At 36.2% G+C, this 19654-nt stretch overlaps 1 protein-coding gene and 1 pseudogene across 7 annotated transcripts in view; both read left to right on the top strand.

The window, feature by feature from the left end:
• LOC113060894 (C-terminal-binding protein 2-like) overlaps nt 1-9430 on the top strand; it is a 41176-nt gene extending 31746 nt beyond the window's left edge. For 4 of the 7 annotated variants that reach the window (XM_026230149.1, XM_026230150.1, XM_026230146.1 and 1 more), the window contains 8 exons: nt 234-388; nt 1681-1825; nt 2545-2751; nt 3627-3841; nt 3926-4056; nt 4346-4473; nt 4770-4884; nt 7946-8126. In XM_026230149.1, coding sequence (XP_026085934.1) covers nt 234-388; nt 1681-1825; nt 2545-2751; nt 3627-3841; nt 3926-4056; nt 4346-4473; nt 4770-4884; nt 7946-8126 — 1277 coding nt within the window. Of the gene's footprint in view, nt 1-233; nt 389-1680; nt 1826-2544; nt 2752-3626; nt 3842-3925; nt 4057-4345; nt 4474-4769; nt 4885-6095; nt 6170-7945 lie in introns of all 7 variants that reach the window. The other 3 variants (XM_026230147.1, XM_026230148.1, XM_026230145.1) reach the window with 3 other exon arrangements.
• Nucleotides 9431-10857: 1427 nt separating this feature from the next.
• LOC113060893 (keratinocyte-associated protein 3-like) lies at nt 10858-14986 on the top strand (annotated as a pseudogene).
• The last annotated feature ends 4668 nt before the right edge of the window (nt 14987-19654 follow it).

The following is a 19654-nucleotide window of genomic DNA, read 5'->3' as shown; positions in this document are numbered from 1 at the left end:
TCTCCCACACAATCATTTTTTTATAATAATCTGGTAAATAATTCTCATTTGAAGTCCTCTCTAAATAGGTGGCGGAGAGTGAAAAGACAGAAAGCAGAGAGCAAGATGTCCCCCCAAAGGCTATTAAATCAAATATATTCATAACTCTGCTCCAATGCTGTAATCTCCATGACAACAAGACACATGGCAGGAAGGCGAGCGGGAAGTTCACGCTTCTCTCTCTCTCTTTGCAGGTATAAGGCCGCAAATCATGAACGGTCCGATGCATCCTCGGCCGCTGGTCGCTCTGCTGGACGGGAGGGACTGTACCGTAGAGATGCCCATCCTGAAGGATTTGGCCACTGTAGCGTTCTGTGACGCTCAGTCAACGCAGGAAATACATGAGAAGGTCTGCTTCAACTATTTTTTCCTGCATCACTAGCAGTACAGCAAACATTTTGTTTTAGTTGAAAAGTATTTTAATTGAAAATTGAACACTCCAATATTGGAAACAAAAAAAAAAATATATATATATATATACGATTTTTCATTTTAATTTTGCACTAAATATTGAACATATGTATAGGAAAATGTACATTAAAATACAGAAACACATTGCCTTTTTAAATATTACATTGCCATTTTGCATATTAAATTTCTTATTGAATTTTGCTACCCATATGCTTTCATAAATAAAAACGTAATTAATTAATTAATTTATACATATATATAAATTATGAAAAAATATGTATGTACATTGTGTCTCATTGGACTTTCTCGTTTATTTATTGATTAATTGATTTGATTTATTTCAACCTTTAGCCAATATTCAAAATATCTCAATATTTAAAATATAAAAAATAAATAAACAGATAAAATACCCTAATACAGGGGAACTGCAAAATATTTATATAGATATGTAAATATAATTGGACTGTCTATATCCGAAGAACCATTATTTCTGCATTTTTTTATACTTATCTACTCCAATATTGTTTTTCTACTTAAAATTAAATCAGACTGTAAATAAAAAACAAACAAGCATGCAGCAACAAATACCACGGACACTGTTTTCTGATTCACTTTTAAATAAAAGATCAAATGCACCAACTGTGAGAAACTGTTACTGACTGACTGACTAGATGATTATATGATGATGTTCAGTCAAATATTTTGTTGTAATAAATGGTAATTAATAATAAATAATTTTATTTAAAAGAATATTCAAATGTGTACATAAAATAGATTTAGTCTAGTATGCATACTAAACAAAATCTGCAAGAAACACTGGTTCGTGCAAACACACAGACTGTGATTCATTTCATAGTGACCCAATTATAAGACCCACTAACGTCGCATATATTCATTTAGTGTAGAATCTCATTGCATTGAGTTAAATTACTCCTGTTTCATCACAAGGGAAAATTGCCTGTTAAATTTAATCATGTCTTTTATTGCTGTTAGATTGAGAATGGCGTGTTTGTAATGTGTGTAATTGCACAGAGTAAAAAGCAACAATTATCTGTGTGTAAATGCATGAAATGACATGTTGATGAACACTGCAAGCTCATCATGAGAAATGCAGTACACCCACATACTCCTCCCAGGATGCTACAAAGAAATGATTTATGTGTCCTTAATAAACAGCCCACTGCTTTATTTTCTGATGTTTCTAGTGTGGTATAAATGTATCTGTGGCAGGTGTTGAACGAGGCGGTGGGGGCGATGATGTACCACACCATCACTCTGACCAGAGAAGATCTGGAGAAGTTTAAAGCCCTCCGAATCATAATCCGCATCGGTAGTGGATACGACAATATTGATATTAAAGCAGCTGGAGAGATGGGTAAGAGCATAACAAATGCTAAGAAATGTTTCCTGGTCACAATTTTTGCTCTTAAAGGGATAGTTCACCCAAAAATGAAAATTCTCTCATGATTTACTCACTCTTGAAGTGTTGTCTTCAAGTCAATGGCTACCAGTAACTGATAAGTTACCAACATTCTTCAGAATATCTTTCATTTGACCAATAAAAACAATGAAAATAATAATAAAAACAGTAACACTTAAGTTAAGGCCTTTATATATAATGCATTATAAAAGCATTTGAATGCATTAATTTTGCCTTGTAATGCACCCTATTATGCATTGTATTATCTAATGTATAATTTGTAACCAGAGTTATAAAACATTTGTAATGTTTATCTATTGATTGTTACACAAGCATATGACAAACAACCAGATGCAGATGTAACAAGGAATCTGCAAGTAGTATTATAATGCGTTTTAACTTTAGTTACAGTTGGGGAAAAAATGCATTACAACATATGAAAACCGATGTAATGGATTATAGAAAAATGTTTTGGGGGACAGATGTTTTATATGGTTCGAATAAGAAGAGCAATATTACAGATACTGCTTAATACATGTCGAATCCATGAATGGAGAGAAGACGTGATCAGGGGTTAATAGACCATCTAAAGCCATTTGAATCTGGTTTATGGAGTGCTTTGATATGTAAATATGAATCTTTTTATGTTGTCTTACATTTGTGGCTGTCTGCAGGTATTGCGGTGTGTAATATTCCATCAGCTGCTGTGGAGGAGACGGCAGACTCAACGCTGTGCCACATCCTGAACCTGTACAGGAGGAACACCTGGCTGTACCAGGCCATGCGCGAGGGCACACGGGTCCAGAGCGTGGAGCAGATCAGAGAGGTGGCGTCCGGGGCCGCCCGCATCAGAGGAGAAACACTCGGACTTATTGGCTTTGGTGAGGGACAGAAACACTAAAACATTCAAATATTTTACCAATGTGGTGTTGTTAATAACTAAAACTATATAAAAAATTATTAATTGAAATAATGTATTAAATAAAATATAAATATTATTATATAACATAAAAAAGTTTGCAAAAATAGTCTTGGAAAAATGACTAAATTTACAACTGATTTAAAGTTTTGATTCAACTTAATTAAAATTGTAAAAAAATTACTAAAACCTAAAGTATAGTTTAAAATGAAAACTTATGATATATATTAAAATATAAAATTATATTAAATATAAAAGTCAAAAGTTAAAATATAAATATTGTAGCTGTAGTTGTAAATAAACAATACTAAAATGACAGTTATGCTATTGTGGTAAGCATATAATAATAATGCTTGCTAATGAAAATTATTGCTTTAATTTCAGAATAATAAAATCAAGCTAATTGTTATTATTTATTATTAATATATGCACAGATAAACTGATTTAGTTATATTTATAGTTGAAAGAACATAATCTTATTTACTGTTTTTGTAACTGCAAAGTCATCACAACTATGAAATAATGCAAATTAAATTATGGGAATTATGAAGAGATCAAAAATCGTCATATGTTTATATTTAGATATAAACACAATTTATCACTGTATACAAGACTCAAGCGTTCAAGAAAAAATCGGATTAAGTGACAGGTAGACCCAGAATGACATGAAGATGTTACAGGAATAGTTCAAATAAAGGATGTCATCATCTAGTCAAGTCACTCATGTGAAATAGTTTTCATATAATTAAAGTCAGTGATGACAGTTTTTCCAAGCTCTAATAACGACAAAAAAAAACAAGTTATGTGTCATTGTAAAGTCACTTCTCTCTTTCCTAGGCCGATCGGGACAGGCAGTGGCTGTTCGAGCGAAAGCATTTGGCTTCAATGTGATCTTTTATGACCCGTACCTGCAAGACGGTCTAGAACGATCACTGGGTGTCCAGAGAGTTTACACCTTGCAGGACCTCCTGTACCAGAGCGACTGTGTGTCTCTCCACTGCAACCTAAACGAACACAATCACCACCTCATCAACGACTTCACCATCAAGCAGGTACATTACCCACAAACCCATTCCTGCTATCGCAAGCTCCATCTAGTGGCTGTTGTGTAAACATCATGTATGATGTTTGGTTAGATGCGACAGGGAGCATTTCTAGTCAACACAGCACGAGGGGGTCTGGTGGATGAAAAAGCCCTGGCTCAGGCTCTCAAAGAGGGCAGGATACGGGGGGCCGCCCTGGACGTCCACGAGTCTGAACCCTTCAGGTACCATTTGTAATGACATACTAATTGTAATATAATCTCTGTGTTACTTTGCCTTAAGAAAATTGAATGCAACTCCCAACATTTCTTCAGCTGCACCTAAATTTGCATGCTTTTATTTCTATATAACATGCAACATTAGGATGTGTGCATCCTAGCTTTGCATCACAGGAATAAATTAAATTTGACAACATATTCATATAGAAAATAGTTGACGGTAGTGTATGTGCATGATCAGTGAAGTAGTAAAAATGAGATCTAGTGTGCAAAGTGAGATGTGTCTTTCTCTCAGTTTTTCTCAGGGTCCTCTGAAGGATGCGCCCAATCTGATCTGCACCCCTCACACGGCGTGGTACAGTGAGCAGGCCTCACTAGAGATGAGAGAGGCAGCGGCCACTGAGATCCGCAGGGCCATCACCGGTACAAAATCTCCCACTGACTTCAAAATGTTACCACATCTCACGAGGATATCACCATACAACATTATGATTATCAATGCTTTATTATGGTTTACTCCATCTGAACTGAAGGGGGAAGATTTTTTTCTTTCTCTCTCACTTCTATCTCTATCGCAAAACTTTTTCAACTTTCTTTTTTACCTCAAAAGTTAATCTTTCGCTGCCTAGCAAACATTTGTATTTCCTTCAGGGAATGTAAATCTAGATCCGTCCTATTGTTCATCAGTCAGCATGTCTCGGTTTTGTTCTGGGTTTCAGGTCGTATTCCGGATAGTCTCCGAAACTGCGTCAACAAAGAGTTTTTTGTGACTACGGCGCCGTGGGGGGTGATGGAGCAGCAGGTACATCCGGAGCTCAACGGCGGAGCCTACAGGTGACAAAAGAGATTTTAAACATGCCATTTATTTTTTCATACTTCAGTAATTTTATCATACTGTCCATCCTTGAGTTTTTTACCATCTCAAACACCCTCTTTTCTTGGATTAAGAACTGGTTAAATAATTTTATTAATTTATTTTTAATTATAATGAATATTTTGAATTAATTGTAATACATTTTATTTTTATTTTTGAATTTGTAAATTATAAATTAAATATTATTTATTTAATATATTATTTATACCTATTCCAGGGTGGTATACAATTTAAAAATGCAATTTGCAAAAATAAAAAAATCTATGACTAAATAGATTTTAGAATAGAATAGACTAAGTCTAGAATAGACTAAGTATATTTATAGTTTTTATTCCTAAACTATAAATATACTTAAAAGTAAAACTGCATGTGTTATTAATTTAGAAAGAATATATTTCGTATTATGTTTATTTTACCAACCACACTGGCAAATTATGATAATTATTTTTTTTTTGTGTGTGTGTTGTCAATATAAATCTAAAATAACAATAAAATAACAGATCTTAAAAACAAGAAGAACTTTTTTTCTAGTGACATACATTCAGAAAAATAAATAAATAAATTGCACAATAGTAAATAGTAATATCTTAATAAATGGTATAATAAATATTATTTGTTAATTAATAATAAATATGAAAAAATCTAAATGTTTGTTACTGAAATAGTAATGTTAATAAATATTAATAGAAAATGTGAATAACTGCCACAAAAGGACGAAATCAATAAAATTGTTGATAAAGAAATTAAATCTGAATCAAAACCGGATTCATTAAATTCTGTCCAATCCCTGCTCTTTTCCCCACTGGACTCAAGATTACTCCTTCCTCACTGTGAAATGAAAACTCAACAAATTCCTGATTTCTATTGTAAGAGTAGTCAAGCAGTACAGCAGATGTGCAGATGTGCTTCATTCGTTCATCCCTGTGTAGTGAGTGTTATTCCTCCAGATCACCATATGCAAATAGACTCAAACGAGACCGCCGTCTGTCCCTGTGGAACACATAAATTAACATCAACAGCATCACCTCTAGATTTATCCCCCTATGACCCTTCTGAACATTTCACTTAACTTATACCTCATTCTTATGCATTTAACTCTCCAACCCACACATACACACACACAGACATACACACACACCAACCAACCAGTCTGATTGCTTCTCTCGCTCAGCAGAGTGGCCCAGCCGCTACCAGCCGTTTCTCCTGGCGGCCTGCAAGACAAAATGTATACCTAAACAATGACAGGTAACTACTTCCAGCGTACTGAAACAACGAGCTCAAGACGCAGTCCAAATATCTCTAAATGACACAACAAAACAATGATGTCTTAACACTAACAATATACTAATTTTGATTCGTCTCTATTATTTTTACATTTCTCATTCTCATAGGACATTCAAATATCATGCGATGCCTGCTAATTGTTTTCTCATTAGTTCTACTATTTTTTTTAATCTGTAATATTTACTTCATTTATTTAGCTGTGTTGTTCGTGCATCTGATTTGTTCAATAAGACTTTTTTTTGTACGAGGGTCCATTTGTGCTACTTTTATTTGAGAATTTGAGAAAAATTATTTTGGAATTCAGTATTTGTACCTGATGAATCACATGAAATCACAAAGGAAAACATGATAATGTAAATGTAATGACTGTTATCCATTAATAAATATCTAAATTGTTGTATATTTAATCAGTTTCTACATTGATATGTTGATTTCTTGATGTAATCTTTAACGTGCATTATTTAATTTTTTTTATTTCTTTATAGACTTTTTTTCATCTAATTTTTATGATGTTTTTAAACCATATTAAATGTAGAATTCTTTGATTTAAATATATGCCTTTTAAGATCAATAAAATGGATACATTTCTTACTTCTGTTGGCAAAGAATGCATTTATTTGATAAACATTTTTTATGAAAATATAGTATACTGTAATATTTTGAAATATTATTATAATATAAAATAAAAACATTTGAAATTATCTGTCATGATCCTGCCCTCGTGTCCTTGATTTTTCCTAGTCTTGAGGCAGGATCATGACAGACCCTTGTTTTGTGTACAAGCGCATGGCCTTGTCTTTGGGCCATGTGCTTGTGTTGTCTCGTTCCCTTGCCCCGCCCCCCTTGTTATCCTAGTCGTGTCGTGATTGCCCTATCTGTGTCACCTGTCATGTCTTAATTGTTCCCCCTATTTAGATCTCCTAGTGTGCTCTGTCTTGCGTCGGTTCATTGTGTTGCTTATGTGCTTCTCAGATGTGTTCCACACTTGTGACTGTGATTGTATCCTGTATACCGTGAGTGTTTGTTTATAGTTAGTGTTTAGTGTCTTTATCTGGTCAGCCCTGTCTTGTTTGGTTATTTAGTCCTTACCCTAGCCCTTGTTTTCCCCCTCGTGGGTTTTTGTTTTCCCTTTTTGTATTTAATAAACCCTTTGTTTGAGAATCCCTGTCTGCACCTGAGTTCCTCCCTTACCAAGAACCTGACATTATCTTTAAATGATTTTCAGCATCATTACTCCACAGTCTTCAGTGTCACATGATCCTTCAGAAATGATTCTAATATGATAATTTGCTGCTGAAGAAACATTGAACTGAAAACAGTTGTGCTGCTTCATATTTTTGTAAGAGTCGTGATTATTTAATGAATAGATAGTTACAGCATTTATTTGAAATGGAAATCTTTTGCAACATTATATTATTATTTACTATGGCTTTTGATCTTTTTAATGCATCCTTGCTGAATAGTGTTAATTTCTTTAAAATCTTACTGACCCCAAACTGTTGAATGTTCGAGTATATAGTAATGAGTTGTTTTTGTCTGCAGAATTAATTTAAAGCATTTAAGCTGAAGTCTTGAGATCAAATAATTTAAGAAACATGAGAAACATTCCCATCAAATGTGCCCAAACATTTGCAAGAGTATAAATTAAAAAACTTTCTCAGCCAAAGTAAAGCTTTTGCATCTGTAATCATGTGGTAAAGGGCAGAGCATAAAGCGATTTTCTCTGTATTTTCTCAGGTTTCCTCCTGGTGCGGTGGGTTTGTCTCCTGGTGGCATGGGTGGACAGATAGAGAGCATAATGCCCGGCGGGGTGCCCGGGGCCCATCCCCTGCCTCCGGGCACCCAGCCCAGCCTCGCCCCGTCCCCCACCCAGCTCCTCAAACACAATGACCATAGAGAACACCTCGCCAAGTCATAACCACCTGACCACTGACCGACAGTCATTCAGCAAAACTGCAAATCAAAGAGACTAAGAGACAGTGAATGGGTGATCAAGCAATCAGCTGCCACTAGCTGCAACAGAGACATGCTCCACGGACATCTTTCTACCATCCTGTTTTCAGTTTTAGTGTTTTTCCATTCATTCACATTTTAACCCAAGTTATTTCTGTTGTTCTTGTGAGGGGAGGACATCATTTCCACCTGTTTTATAGCAGGTGGGCGGTGCTTTCTTATCAGGGGGCGTGGCATGACATAATAACCACACCTCTTTCCTGGTGCACCACTTACAGAGTTCAAAACGATGACCGTTATCACATGCCATGTGCTTGTCTTCTTCCTCCTCGCCTTATTTACATAAATCTCTCAACACTTTCAATTTTGTTTATTTCTTTACACCCAGAAAATAAATTAGTGCTTGTCTTTGTTTTAGTGTTAAAAGTGCTTGATAATGAAAAAAGAAAATATATAAATACAGTGTATCTATTATGAGAACAGAGGTTAAGGCTGTTCTTGAGCAAAAATGAAGATGAATTCTTAGCTTTTTTTCAACATTTGGCATAGCTGACTTCTTGTTTACAGAATTGCACAAATTCAACAAGCACCAGCTCAGAAACCACTGTTCTTTAAGACCCAAGAGCACACTATTTTACGGATATATCCATTGATTTCGATTCAAAATGAGTTTTCAGGATTTGAAATACAAACTGCATCTGGGTTTTAAGATGTCCGTTTTCAAAAATGGCCATTTGGATTCGAGTGAATGTCACCGTGAGGGACATGATTTTGATTTAGTGTTTGCGTTCAAAAATAAATAAAAAATAGATGGCAGCTCACACAGAAAAGGGACTGGAGTGAAAAACCGCCCCTGTCTCAGGAAGAACATTTAACGGTTACTCCAAAACACACGGCAGCCCCGTTTAAATACTTGCTTCTTCCCATCAGCCTACCCGAGGTATTTTTATAGATCTGCCATCCAGTGCGTTTTTGTTGTTGAATGTATGGCAGTTAAATTAAATTTGTATTGTCTAGTTTAATGTTTTTGTAACCCTATTTTCCTCTGATCCCTTGCCTGTTTCTTTCATTTTGGGTTTTTTATGTGGAAGCGCACTGTTCAGAGCTCATTGTGTTGTTTATATGCAATATTCTGAGGTCCTCGGCCAACTCCAGTCAGGTTGGTTCTGGAACTGTAGGTTTGGTTTTTAGTGTGAGTATTTGTTTATTGTACCGAGGTGAACATTTAGCATTCAGTACAGTTCAAATAAAAATGCCATTTTGACGTTCTATACTGTGCTTGTGTGTTTGTCTCACTTTACGCACACATTTAAGACACGATTTGCAGCATCTGCAGAGCAGTGACCTTCGAATGACCCCTGCATGCGTCTGGACGCCACAAGGGGTCGCTGTGGCTCTGGGTTTATAGGTTTCCTTATACTTTGTTAATAGGCAACATTGTTTTATATTTATATACTTATTTTTGGGAAAGAAACAAATGAGAAATTGGCATTTTTGTGGGGGTTTCAAGATGACAAAGGCTAGTTTCCATCTTATTTCTTAACCAAAAATAAGACCAAGTTGTTTGATTTTACTTGTTGATCAATTTAATGCAATATATGATATTATCTGACAATAAAATGTCAATGTGTTCTGTAAATTTAGCCTATTCCTTTTCCAGTATTCTGTTATCATCTTGTTTACCTGATGTGCCTGTGCTTTGTCCTCGGTACTCTAATATTTGCTTCGTGCTGATATTGTGGGGTGTGGTATTCAGATGACAGGACTTTGTACTCTAGCATTTGGTCCATGTAAATCTACACAATTCAGTTTTCAGTCCGTGTGGTGCAAATGCAAAAATAAAAATAATGAAAGCAAACCTTGTTTTTTGTTTTTTTTGTTTTTATCATTTGGCGGCTGAATTCCAGTGAATTCAGTTTTATTCGTCTCAGTAGAACAGTGCTGTCATAGTTTGAATAGTTAGCATGGACAGACAGATGCCAGACAGTTTTTAGAGCTACCGAGAGTGTCAGGAAACTGAATCTAGTTTTGGATTAAAGCGTTGCTTTGGTCATGTGAGATGCATCACTTGTAAAATCCTTCTGGACAACATAAGGGAAAGCTAGAGTATTCCCAGATGCCAGTTTGACCAATACAGTGGCAGCATGCAATGCAAAAAAAAGTAAACATAAGTTTTTATATAGTATCATAGTATTAGGCTATGTTAACTATTTCAAAACAAAGTAAACTTTATTAGATGCATATATCATGCAATAAACCAGCAAAATTATTTTTGCAAATTTAAAAATTAAAATTAAGAATTAGAGAGAATTAAAGGGAAAATCTGGGCAACGAAATGTAAGACAACTTTATGAAAACGATTATTCATAGATTATTAATAAAAATGTATATTAATATGCATCAATACAACACACACACACATATACATACTTTTTTATTGTTTTTAGCTTTATTTTTCATTTAAATGTTAAGTTTTTAAATTTTGTTGTATGCATTTGTCATTTTTATCTAATTGCTTTACTTGAATTTGTATAGGTAGTATTTATAAAGTTTTAGCTTTTAGTTAGTAATTGATTGCTTTGAATAAAATCGTCTGATAAATGACTAAATAATAATAATAATATGCTCCAAAATAAGAGCTTTTCTGCATTCGCATCGAGTGACGTCTGTATTCTGGCTCCTCCCACTTTCGCTGTACAGGTGAGTCGTGCGTGACGTCATCGACTACGAAGGGAGGACACTGCGTTTGATCTACACATTTTTCCTTCTCAACTTGGTTCAAATACGCGGATACAGATATGTGTGATTTCGGTAAGACGATCGTTTCTTTATTTTTATTGCAGGTGAGTTTATAGTTTAACTGAAGAAGCGGTAAAGAACGGTGTCCGCTGTCCAGGGAAAACAAGCCTCTGACAATCGGTTATTTGTTCTCGTGAAGTGCGTGTCTTCTGTAATGTTTACATTTTCCTCACTGTAGAAAAGCAATGCCAATACATTGCAAAATAAATAAAGATAACTGGTGTCAGCCACTAGTTTAATGCAAAACTAGTTAATGAACGTTTAGTTAGTTCTGAGAAAAGTTTTAGAAGTATTTATCTTCTAATGCAATAACATTTTTTCAGTGTAATTGTTTTAAATCACTGCTTGAAAGTATACTATATTCTAGATAAGCAGAAGGGCCCTGGGCGGCTGATGAAGAAAGGACTGACCCTCATTGTCATTGGTCATGTTAATTTCATCCTGAGTGCCATCGTCCATGGCAGTGTGTTACGCCACGTATCCAAACCCAGCAATGAGATCTCAACAGAATATACTGTATCAAACATCATCTCTGTCACCTCAGGACTGTTGGTGAGTGGTTGCACTTCTGCATATTCCCTGTATATGTCCCATTTGTGGGTCCTAAATGATGCTGATTCAACTCATGCATGTAATATCCAGATTTTTCATTCAGAAAGGATCTGTTCACATGTCTGTAAACGTAAATCGGATTTGCTACTACTTTGGGTGTGTTGCTTCATCCAGTTAAGTCTGCATATTTACTTAAAGGAATATTTCACACAAAAATTAAAAACAGCAGATTTTACACACCCTCACCTCATCCAAGATGTAGATCTGGATGTAAATCTAGCATTACGTCACATGCTCATTAATGGATCCTCTGCAGTGAATGGGTGCCGTCTTCAACATTGTCCACAGTTTTGGACTGTTTTAGCTTGAGAACTGTGCATATTTCCCTTGAAGGCAATCTTTTTCTCTGGAGAAAGCATTATTATGTTTGGAAGACTTGAATGATTTATTTTTTTTATTACAAAAAAATGCAGCTTTTCACTTCACATGACATTAACTGATGAACTGGAGTGGTGTGGATTATTGTGATGTTTTTAGCAGCTGTTTGGACTCTCACTCTGACGGCACCCATTCACTGCAGACAGAGGATATACATTTCTCCCAATCTATTTCAATGAAGAAACTAACTCATGTATTTAACACATTAAACTATTTAGGGTTCCTGAGTAGTTTTAATTTTCCCACAATGCCATTGAATGTCCTCACACCTAATCATGTTAACATGTTTTTCTCAAGAGCATTGCAAGTGGAATTGTTGCTATTTTGGTGTCAAGGAATATAACCAACTTGAAACTGGTAAGTAGGATTTATCTAGGGTTAATAAATGTTCTCTTTTTTTCCCTGTTCTGGCTGGCATTTCAGAATCACCTAAAATGTTCAGGTTTTGGCTTTGTTTTCTTATCGATGTGCTCCCTACAGTCCTAATTCATTATATACTGGTATATGTGTGTGTGTGTGTGTGTGTGTGTGTGCACACTATTGGTCAAGCTACTTCAGCAGGTATGACAACAAAGCCAAAACTTGGACATTTTAGGCAATTTACAGATCCCAACCAGGCCATGTCTGGCAAAAAAAAAGAGGATGTATGGTCATACTACCTTATCAGCATGATTGTTCTGTATACCAATGCAAAAATACCACATTCTTTCAATCTAGCGTTTTATCACCGCTCTGTTCTTCTGCTTCCTGTAGCACATCGGTCTGTTAGTGAGTTCCTTTCTGAACGCCTTTCTCTCGCTGGCGTGTTTAGTGGGGCTGGTTTTGGCGATCAGTATGACCATTTCAGCCGATGGGAGCACGCTCATGAAATGATGTAATTCCACTAACGTGCCTGTGAATGCACGTTCTCCGGTCATTGTCAACTGTCCTTTTGATGCCACTCGCATCTACGTGAGTCAGTCTACACAAATGCATCTGGTGTTTTTGAACAAGTATATAGAAGTTAACCAATATGACCTTTCATCTTGTTTGTGAAGACTGAACTGCTGTTTCTCCTCCAGGATACAACTCTTGCTCTGTGGTTCACCTGTGCTACATTCACCTCACTGGAGGCTGGACTGTCTGTGTGGTGCTTTATTGTGGGTCTCCAGTTAAGAGGCATCGGACCCTGTGCTCAAACCTACATCAGAGAGCAGGTACATCTCTCAATATACATGCAGACAGCTCGGCTGAATGAACCTGCTGTTTAAAACCATAAAAATGTTCATAGGGATTTTTGTGAACTTCTAACAGATTATGGAAATGACTTGGCATGGTTCTGAGCTCTTTACATATACATTCATGCATTTAAAGGAACTGTTCACCTAAAAATTAAAATGTAGGTGTAGATTAGTTTGTTTCTTCATGGGAACAGATTTGGAAACATTTTACATCACATCACTTGCTCACAAATGTATCCTCTGCAGTGAATGGGTGCCATCAGAATGTGAGTCCAAACAGCTGATAAACACATCACAATAATCCACACCACTCCAGTTCATCAGTTAACATCTTGTGAAGTGAAAAGCTGCTTGTTTGTAAGAAACAAATCTATCATTAAGGTTTTTTTTTTTTACTTTCAAACTTGTTGATTCTGGAAAAGGTAATATTATGGATTAAGGACTCATGTTTTATTCAAAAGCAACAGTTTTAAAATTAAAACTGTCTTAATGGCAGTTCATGCAGCTTTACAGGATGTTTACTGGAGTGGTGTGGATTACTTGTGTCTTCTTGTGATGTTTTTATCAGATGTTTGGACTCTCATTCTGACGGCACCCATTCACTGCAGAGCATCCATTGGTGAGCAAGTGATGCAATGCTACATTTCTCCAAATCCATTCCAATGGAGATACACATCTTGGATGCAATTTATGGTGTTTTTTTGTTTTTCATTTTTGGGTGAACTATTCCTTTAAGGTATAATAGAGCAGATAGGTTTATTCAAAGCAATTAGCATTGCATTCAGAATATACATTTTATCAGTTCATAAAAGCCAATTCTAAGTGTCAGGGAGCAGAAAGATGTAAATCTGTAATGAAAAGTGATTAGTGATAAAAAAAAAAAAAAAAACTATAACATCACCTCTTTTTAATCGATGTGATTGGATATCATAACAGCTGGAAGAGGAGGCACTGGCATCAGGGTCAAAAATGGACCAAGACCACACGACTCAAGGCGAGCGTCTCATTGCACATCACTCTGTCAGCGCTTAGAGAGACAATCCCAATGTTGAAGTGGAAGTTTAGATCATAATAATAGTTTGCATTCATACTGAGGTACATTCAGAATTCATTTATTAATAGTGGTAGATGATTTAAAGCACGGAGGTTGATACAGACTTTGTCAGTTGAACTCCAATCAGTTGGACCTTTGGCCTGAATGTTTTCAGTCTACACACATAGACTGTAATAAAGCCAAAAACATCATAGAATATATCCATTATGGTGTTGTTTCTGGAGTTACGTTTTGTGGTTCTTGTTTACATTGAAACACCCAACTTGTGCGTAATTTTAAGTGACTGTATTCTTTTTTTGTATATATGTGATGTTATTGTGCTTATGCTTTCAAATATAACAAAAATATTTTAGTTTAAAGAAGCCGTTTTAATAGCTAATGTGCCACAGAGTTCTCTATAGCCGGTAGGCTTACAATTATTCCAGAGTGTGCCAGAGCGCTGTGAGACACGTCAATATGAGTTGGATTTAATGATGCAGAGAAAATCTCACATTCACAGATAATCCAGTATGATTAAAAGTGTTAAATATTGACATAGAGACATGACTGACACTGTCAAAGCAAAGGGGTTTCCCTCTACGTGAATTATGTTTCATTTCAAAAGACTGTGTTTGTGTGTTTAGAGAGCTGTAATTTTGTTTCATTCCTGACGGATTATTAAAAAGTCCCCATCTCAGTTCAGAAAAGTCAAACTTTGCTGTCTACATTTCATTGTATTACTTTTAACACTGTGGTATTTTGTTGTCATCAATGTGCATTATATTTGAATAAATGAGTAATGTAACAAATAGTGTTTTTCAGAACCCTTTCTCAATGTAAAAGTGTTCCATAAAGAATATTTTTTTATGTTGGGATATAAAATACTCTTTAATATGCAGATAGTAATTGCATTTTAGATTACACAACTAGAGTTGGAAATGGTGAATGTTGTTCTTTTAAATCTAAGCTTCAACCAGGAATTAAAATACATTTTATTTTTTTTATGTTATTGTATTTAGTAGTTTAATGAACAATTTTCTAAAATGCAATTCATGTAGAATAAAAAATGTAGTTTTAAAAAGCTCGACAATTTAAACAAAACTTTTTTGTCCCCCAAGGTGGATGAACAACATTAACTTTGACTGACCCTCTCATTCTTGTTCATCGTGTGATCTCACACTGGCTCGGTTTAATTCCACATGTTGTGTTCTCAGTGTTATGGTAAAGCTGACCTCATTCTCTTCACTGCAGCTGCTGGATTGCTGGACATCTGCTGTTCACTCAGAGCCTCAGAGACAAAACCTAGTTATCTACAGACTAGATTATCAGACTCCAAACTTTATGGTTATTACTTTATTATTTTAGAAAGATAAAGTGAAAAATAGACCATCAACTTACCTGTCCCCCTGGTTACTGAGGTCACAGTGAAATTTAGTTTTATTATATAAACCAATAGCCTTAAATTATGTCTATGTTTTGGATGGCACATATGGCCACCCTATGCATTGTCTTTTCCTTTTCTCGAATCTTCGCTCCAACTCCATGAGATAATACTTAGAAGTGCAGGATAAAACTCTTGCTGTCTGTTGACGTGAAATAAATATTGAAAGTTATGTATGAACAGCCGTCTGTTCTACTCATTTTAACTGACTTGTGAAAAAAAAAAATACCAGAGCCCCTAGTAAAATGTTAACACTCCCTTTCTTTCTAGTTTCCCTCTTAGGCCATCTTAGATGTCCCTACATTTATTAATGCTGGGTAACAACATTCTGATCATCCTTTTTCTGGCACATGATGATATGCTCTGTCTCCACACACACACACTGCTGCAGATGAAGTGTCGCTCGGCCAGCTGAATGGACTTGTGAAGTTTGTCGCTGTCGATGATTTCTGTGCAGTTGTTCTCTTTTCCGTTCTACATGTTGATTCTGACCCTGCAGTCAGAGCATCCTGTTTTCAGCTCTGACCTCTGTTTTGCCAGGCAGACACACACATCTCTTCGCGTGTGTATCACCTGCACACAGACATTAGACAACAGAGAAGACATTTCTTAGCAGTAACTTAACATGTCATGCTCACACACCTCTGTCAATGGCAGCTGTTGTTTACCTCCTTCCATACCCTTAAATGGTGGTTTACCAAAGAGAATTTTGTATGGGTCCAGGTTGACCCTAGATCGCTTTCTCATTCTCATATACATGAGAACAATCGGGAGCGCATTAACTCATGTGAGTCCAGTTTCCTCACAACATTTAGCCAATTAGTTTTTTATTATTATGTTCTGTCTCTCAGTTGCCCTGCTTGAAGCTGGGTGGTAACTGAAATGCATCTTCATGTCAATTCCCTAGAGCTGACACACTTGTTTTATTGTCTCATTGAAAAAATTGTGTCCTATTGTCTGAACTGATTTTTCAAGGAATTCCCCATCTTGGGACTATTTCAGTAAACAGAGCCTTTGCTACTGATGCAGCATCCTGTTTTGATGCTGGGAATGCTTCCACCTATTTTCATCACATATCAACCAATACCAAACAATATTCCTTCCCTCCACATGGGGTCAGATCGAAAAAATACATTTGTAGATATTCAAAAATCCCTGTCGGGGCTGGCTCGGATACTTGGGACATTTTTATCCCTTTTGACACATTATGAGTGTTATAAATGACAAATCTTTTATGAAAATTTTCAGCAAATGTTGGAAACCACAATTCTTTCATTTGTGTAATCATTCGATGCATGGTCTTTCCCATGCATTGACTTAGCATAATGAGGAAAAAAGTATCGAGGTAGACAAGGCTTGCCATCACAGCTCATCCAGACACCATCAGTCAAAATTACATCTGCAGTATTTCGGAGTACACACCTGATCAAGTGCGGTTAAACAACAGTTGTGCTCCTCCTCATCCACTTCTGTCGGTTAAGGTTGTGCATCACTCAACAGTGATATTCGGCATTTCAAGCATGATATAAATGCGATGTTTTCTGGTCTTGCAAAATCTTAGACACTGCATGTGACACCATCAATGTCAGGTAAGAGTAACCTACAAATTCTCCAGACACCATTATGGCCTGTTCAGCAGCTGCAACCGCCCTCAGACGGCGACATTTTTTGGATGAAAAATAGGCCACGGGTCTTAATCTGTCTCTTTCATGATGTTACAATGACACAGAAGTCATAAACCAATTTTTCTCATCTACCATCTGAACAAAAGGCTTAGTTGGTACCAGCAGGCCCAAAGTTGGCACCAGAGACACGTGAAATTTTATGTTCACAAATGCCTCCTCTGCCTTTTCTGTCTACTCAATTTTGAGTAGACAGAAAATTGCTCTGTGTGTGTGCATTTCGGATGGGTTAAATGCAGAGCTCAAATTCTGAGTATGGGTCACCATACTTGGCTGAATGTCACGTCACTTTCACTTTCTCTTTGACGTCAACCCCTTCCCTATTGTTAGGGCTCTCAGAGGCTGCTCAAGAATTGCATAATTTGGAATACGGTAAATGTTCGACAGTATAAACACATTGACAAAAATGACAGAATTTGTTTTGTTTTTTGAGTGGTTTTGGTACATCTTTTATAGCTTTGACTTTTTTTCAGATTTTTTTTTTTCAGATTTGCTATTGAGTGTTATTACATGCCCCGGAAATGTAACCTGCTGCTTTGCAAGCTGCAGCTTCGCCATGCTGACTTTATGGCCCTCCTGAGCCAAATGCCTCAGTAGAGTCACAGTATCAGTTACACACGTGGACTCAGAGCTCATAAGCAAAGTTCATCCACATATTCCAACAAAGCAGTTTCAGCTGTCAGGGTCAAAGGTCAAAGTGTTTTGTTGTATGGAGTCGTTGATTCTCCATACCCCTGGCTTAAATGTGTAAATTTATATTCTCTGCCATTAATTTTAAATGCAAACCAAAACTGACTGTTTTTATCCACTGGCATGCTAAAAAATTCATTAGCCAGATCTACCACTGAAAATAATGTTGCATCTTGTGGTATTTGTGACAAGATTGTATAGAGATTTGGCACTGATGGAGCCCTTTGTCTGACAGCTGCATTTACTGCCTGCAAGTCTTATACAAAACGCCACTCTGTGGGCTGACCTTTTTCTCTTATCTTTTTCACAGAAAAAATTGGTGCACACTGGAGAATTATTGCATGGCACTGTTATTCCCTCCTTTAATAGTGACTCAAACGCTGGTTTTATACCAAGTATTGCCTCTGGTTTTAGAGGATATTGATGCTGATACGGTTTGTAATCAGATTTTGGGGTGATTACAACTGGTTCACATCCTTTAATCAGTCCCACTTCATATTTATGCCCCGCCTACAATTCGGATGGCACTTCTGCCAAATGCCTGAAGCACAAATATTAGGCATGCAATGATTTTACTTTACTGCATTTTGGTAAATGGGTACCACAAGTCTCTCTACCCCAATTTCATGCTTGCACTCTGAAATAAATGCTCCTAGACTCTCACTATGCTTCACACCAGCGCTTCTCCCACTCCAGTCTGTAGCATAAACACAGCCCCAGAATCAGTTAAAAACTCAATTAATATCCCTTCTACCAGCATGGAGTATTTAGGTATTTTCATAAAAGCTTCACTTTTGTACATTACACATTTTCAGAACTTTCATTACTCAAATCAGAAACACACAAAGAAAGGCAAGATTTGTCTTCATTGCAGAGAGCAGAGTGTTAATCTGTGTGTGTGTGTGTGTGTGTGGGGTTAAAAAAAATTCATTGATCATTGGTTTTGCAGATCCAACAACCCCATTTCTCAGAATTTGCTTCAGTCTTATTTGAGTGTCTTCCTTCTTGTCTTTTTCCTTTCCTCACTCTGCACAGAAGAGCCCCCACGCTTCGATATGGATTGCACTAAGTCCAGCAGCCATTCTTTGTCAGTCTTTGCTTTAGCCCTTTCTTTCTTCGCTGTTTGCAGCTCCTCTTTTGTGATTGTGTTTGACAGGCAGACTACAATGCATCAATTATGGAAACAAATGGAGTGTAAACTAAGTTTCAGTTAAAGTGTAAAGAATCAGCTACAACAATAAAACTATTTGCATAATACTGTGTACTGTAGGTCCTACTTCTTTACCAGTGCCATTGTAACAATATAATTAATGTTATTTACTTCATCTGTCAGTGGTTTTAATGGTGTGGCTTATCATTGAATCCTGTTTACAAAAAAAAAAAAAAAAATGTACCTTCGTATTCCATATTTATGACTTTCATATTTTTTTATATCATGGTACAGATATACATAGACATTAACCATTGTATACAGAATGCATGGTGGTTTGCATTGTCTAATTAGGACACTGTATGGGGTTTTCTTTTAGTTTTGTGAGAGCAGATTTTTTTATTTTTTTTTAGGTGAGCTATTTCACTTTCTTCATTATTTAAATTGAGCGTGACACCTTTTTATAGTCTGGATCATGGAGGACGGTG

This window comes from Carassius auratus, chromosome 42 (genome assembly GCF_003368295.1).
Source record: "Carassius auratus strain Wakin chromosome 42, ASM336829v1, whole genome shotgun sequence".
Taxonomy (NCBI): Eukaryota; Metazoa; Chordata; class Actinopteri; order Cypriniformes; family Cyprinidae; genus Carassius; species Carassius auratus.
The sequence above is the reverse complement of the archived record's forward strand: the minus strand, read 5'-3'. Positions and strand labels throughout refer to the sequence as shown.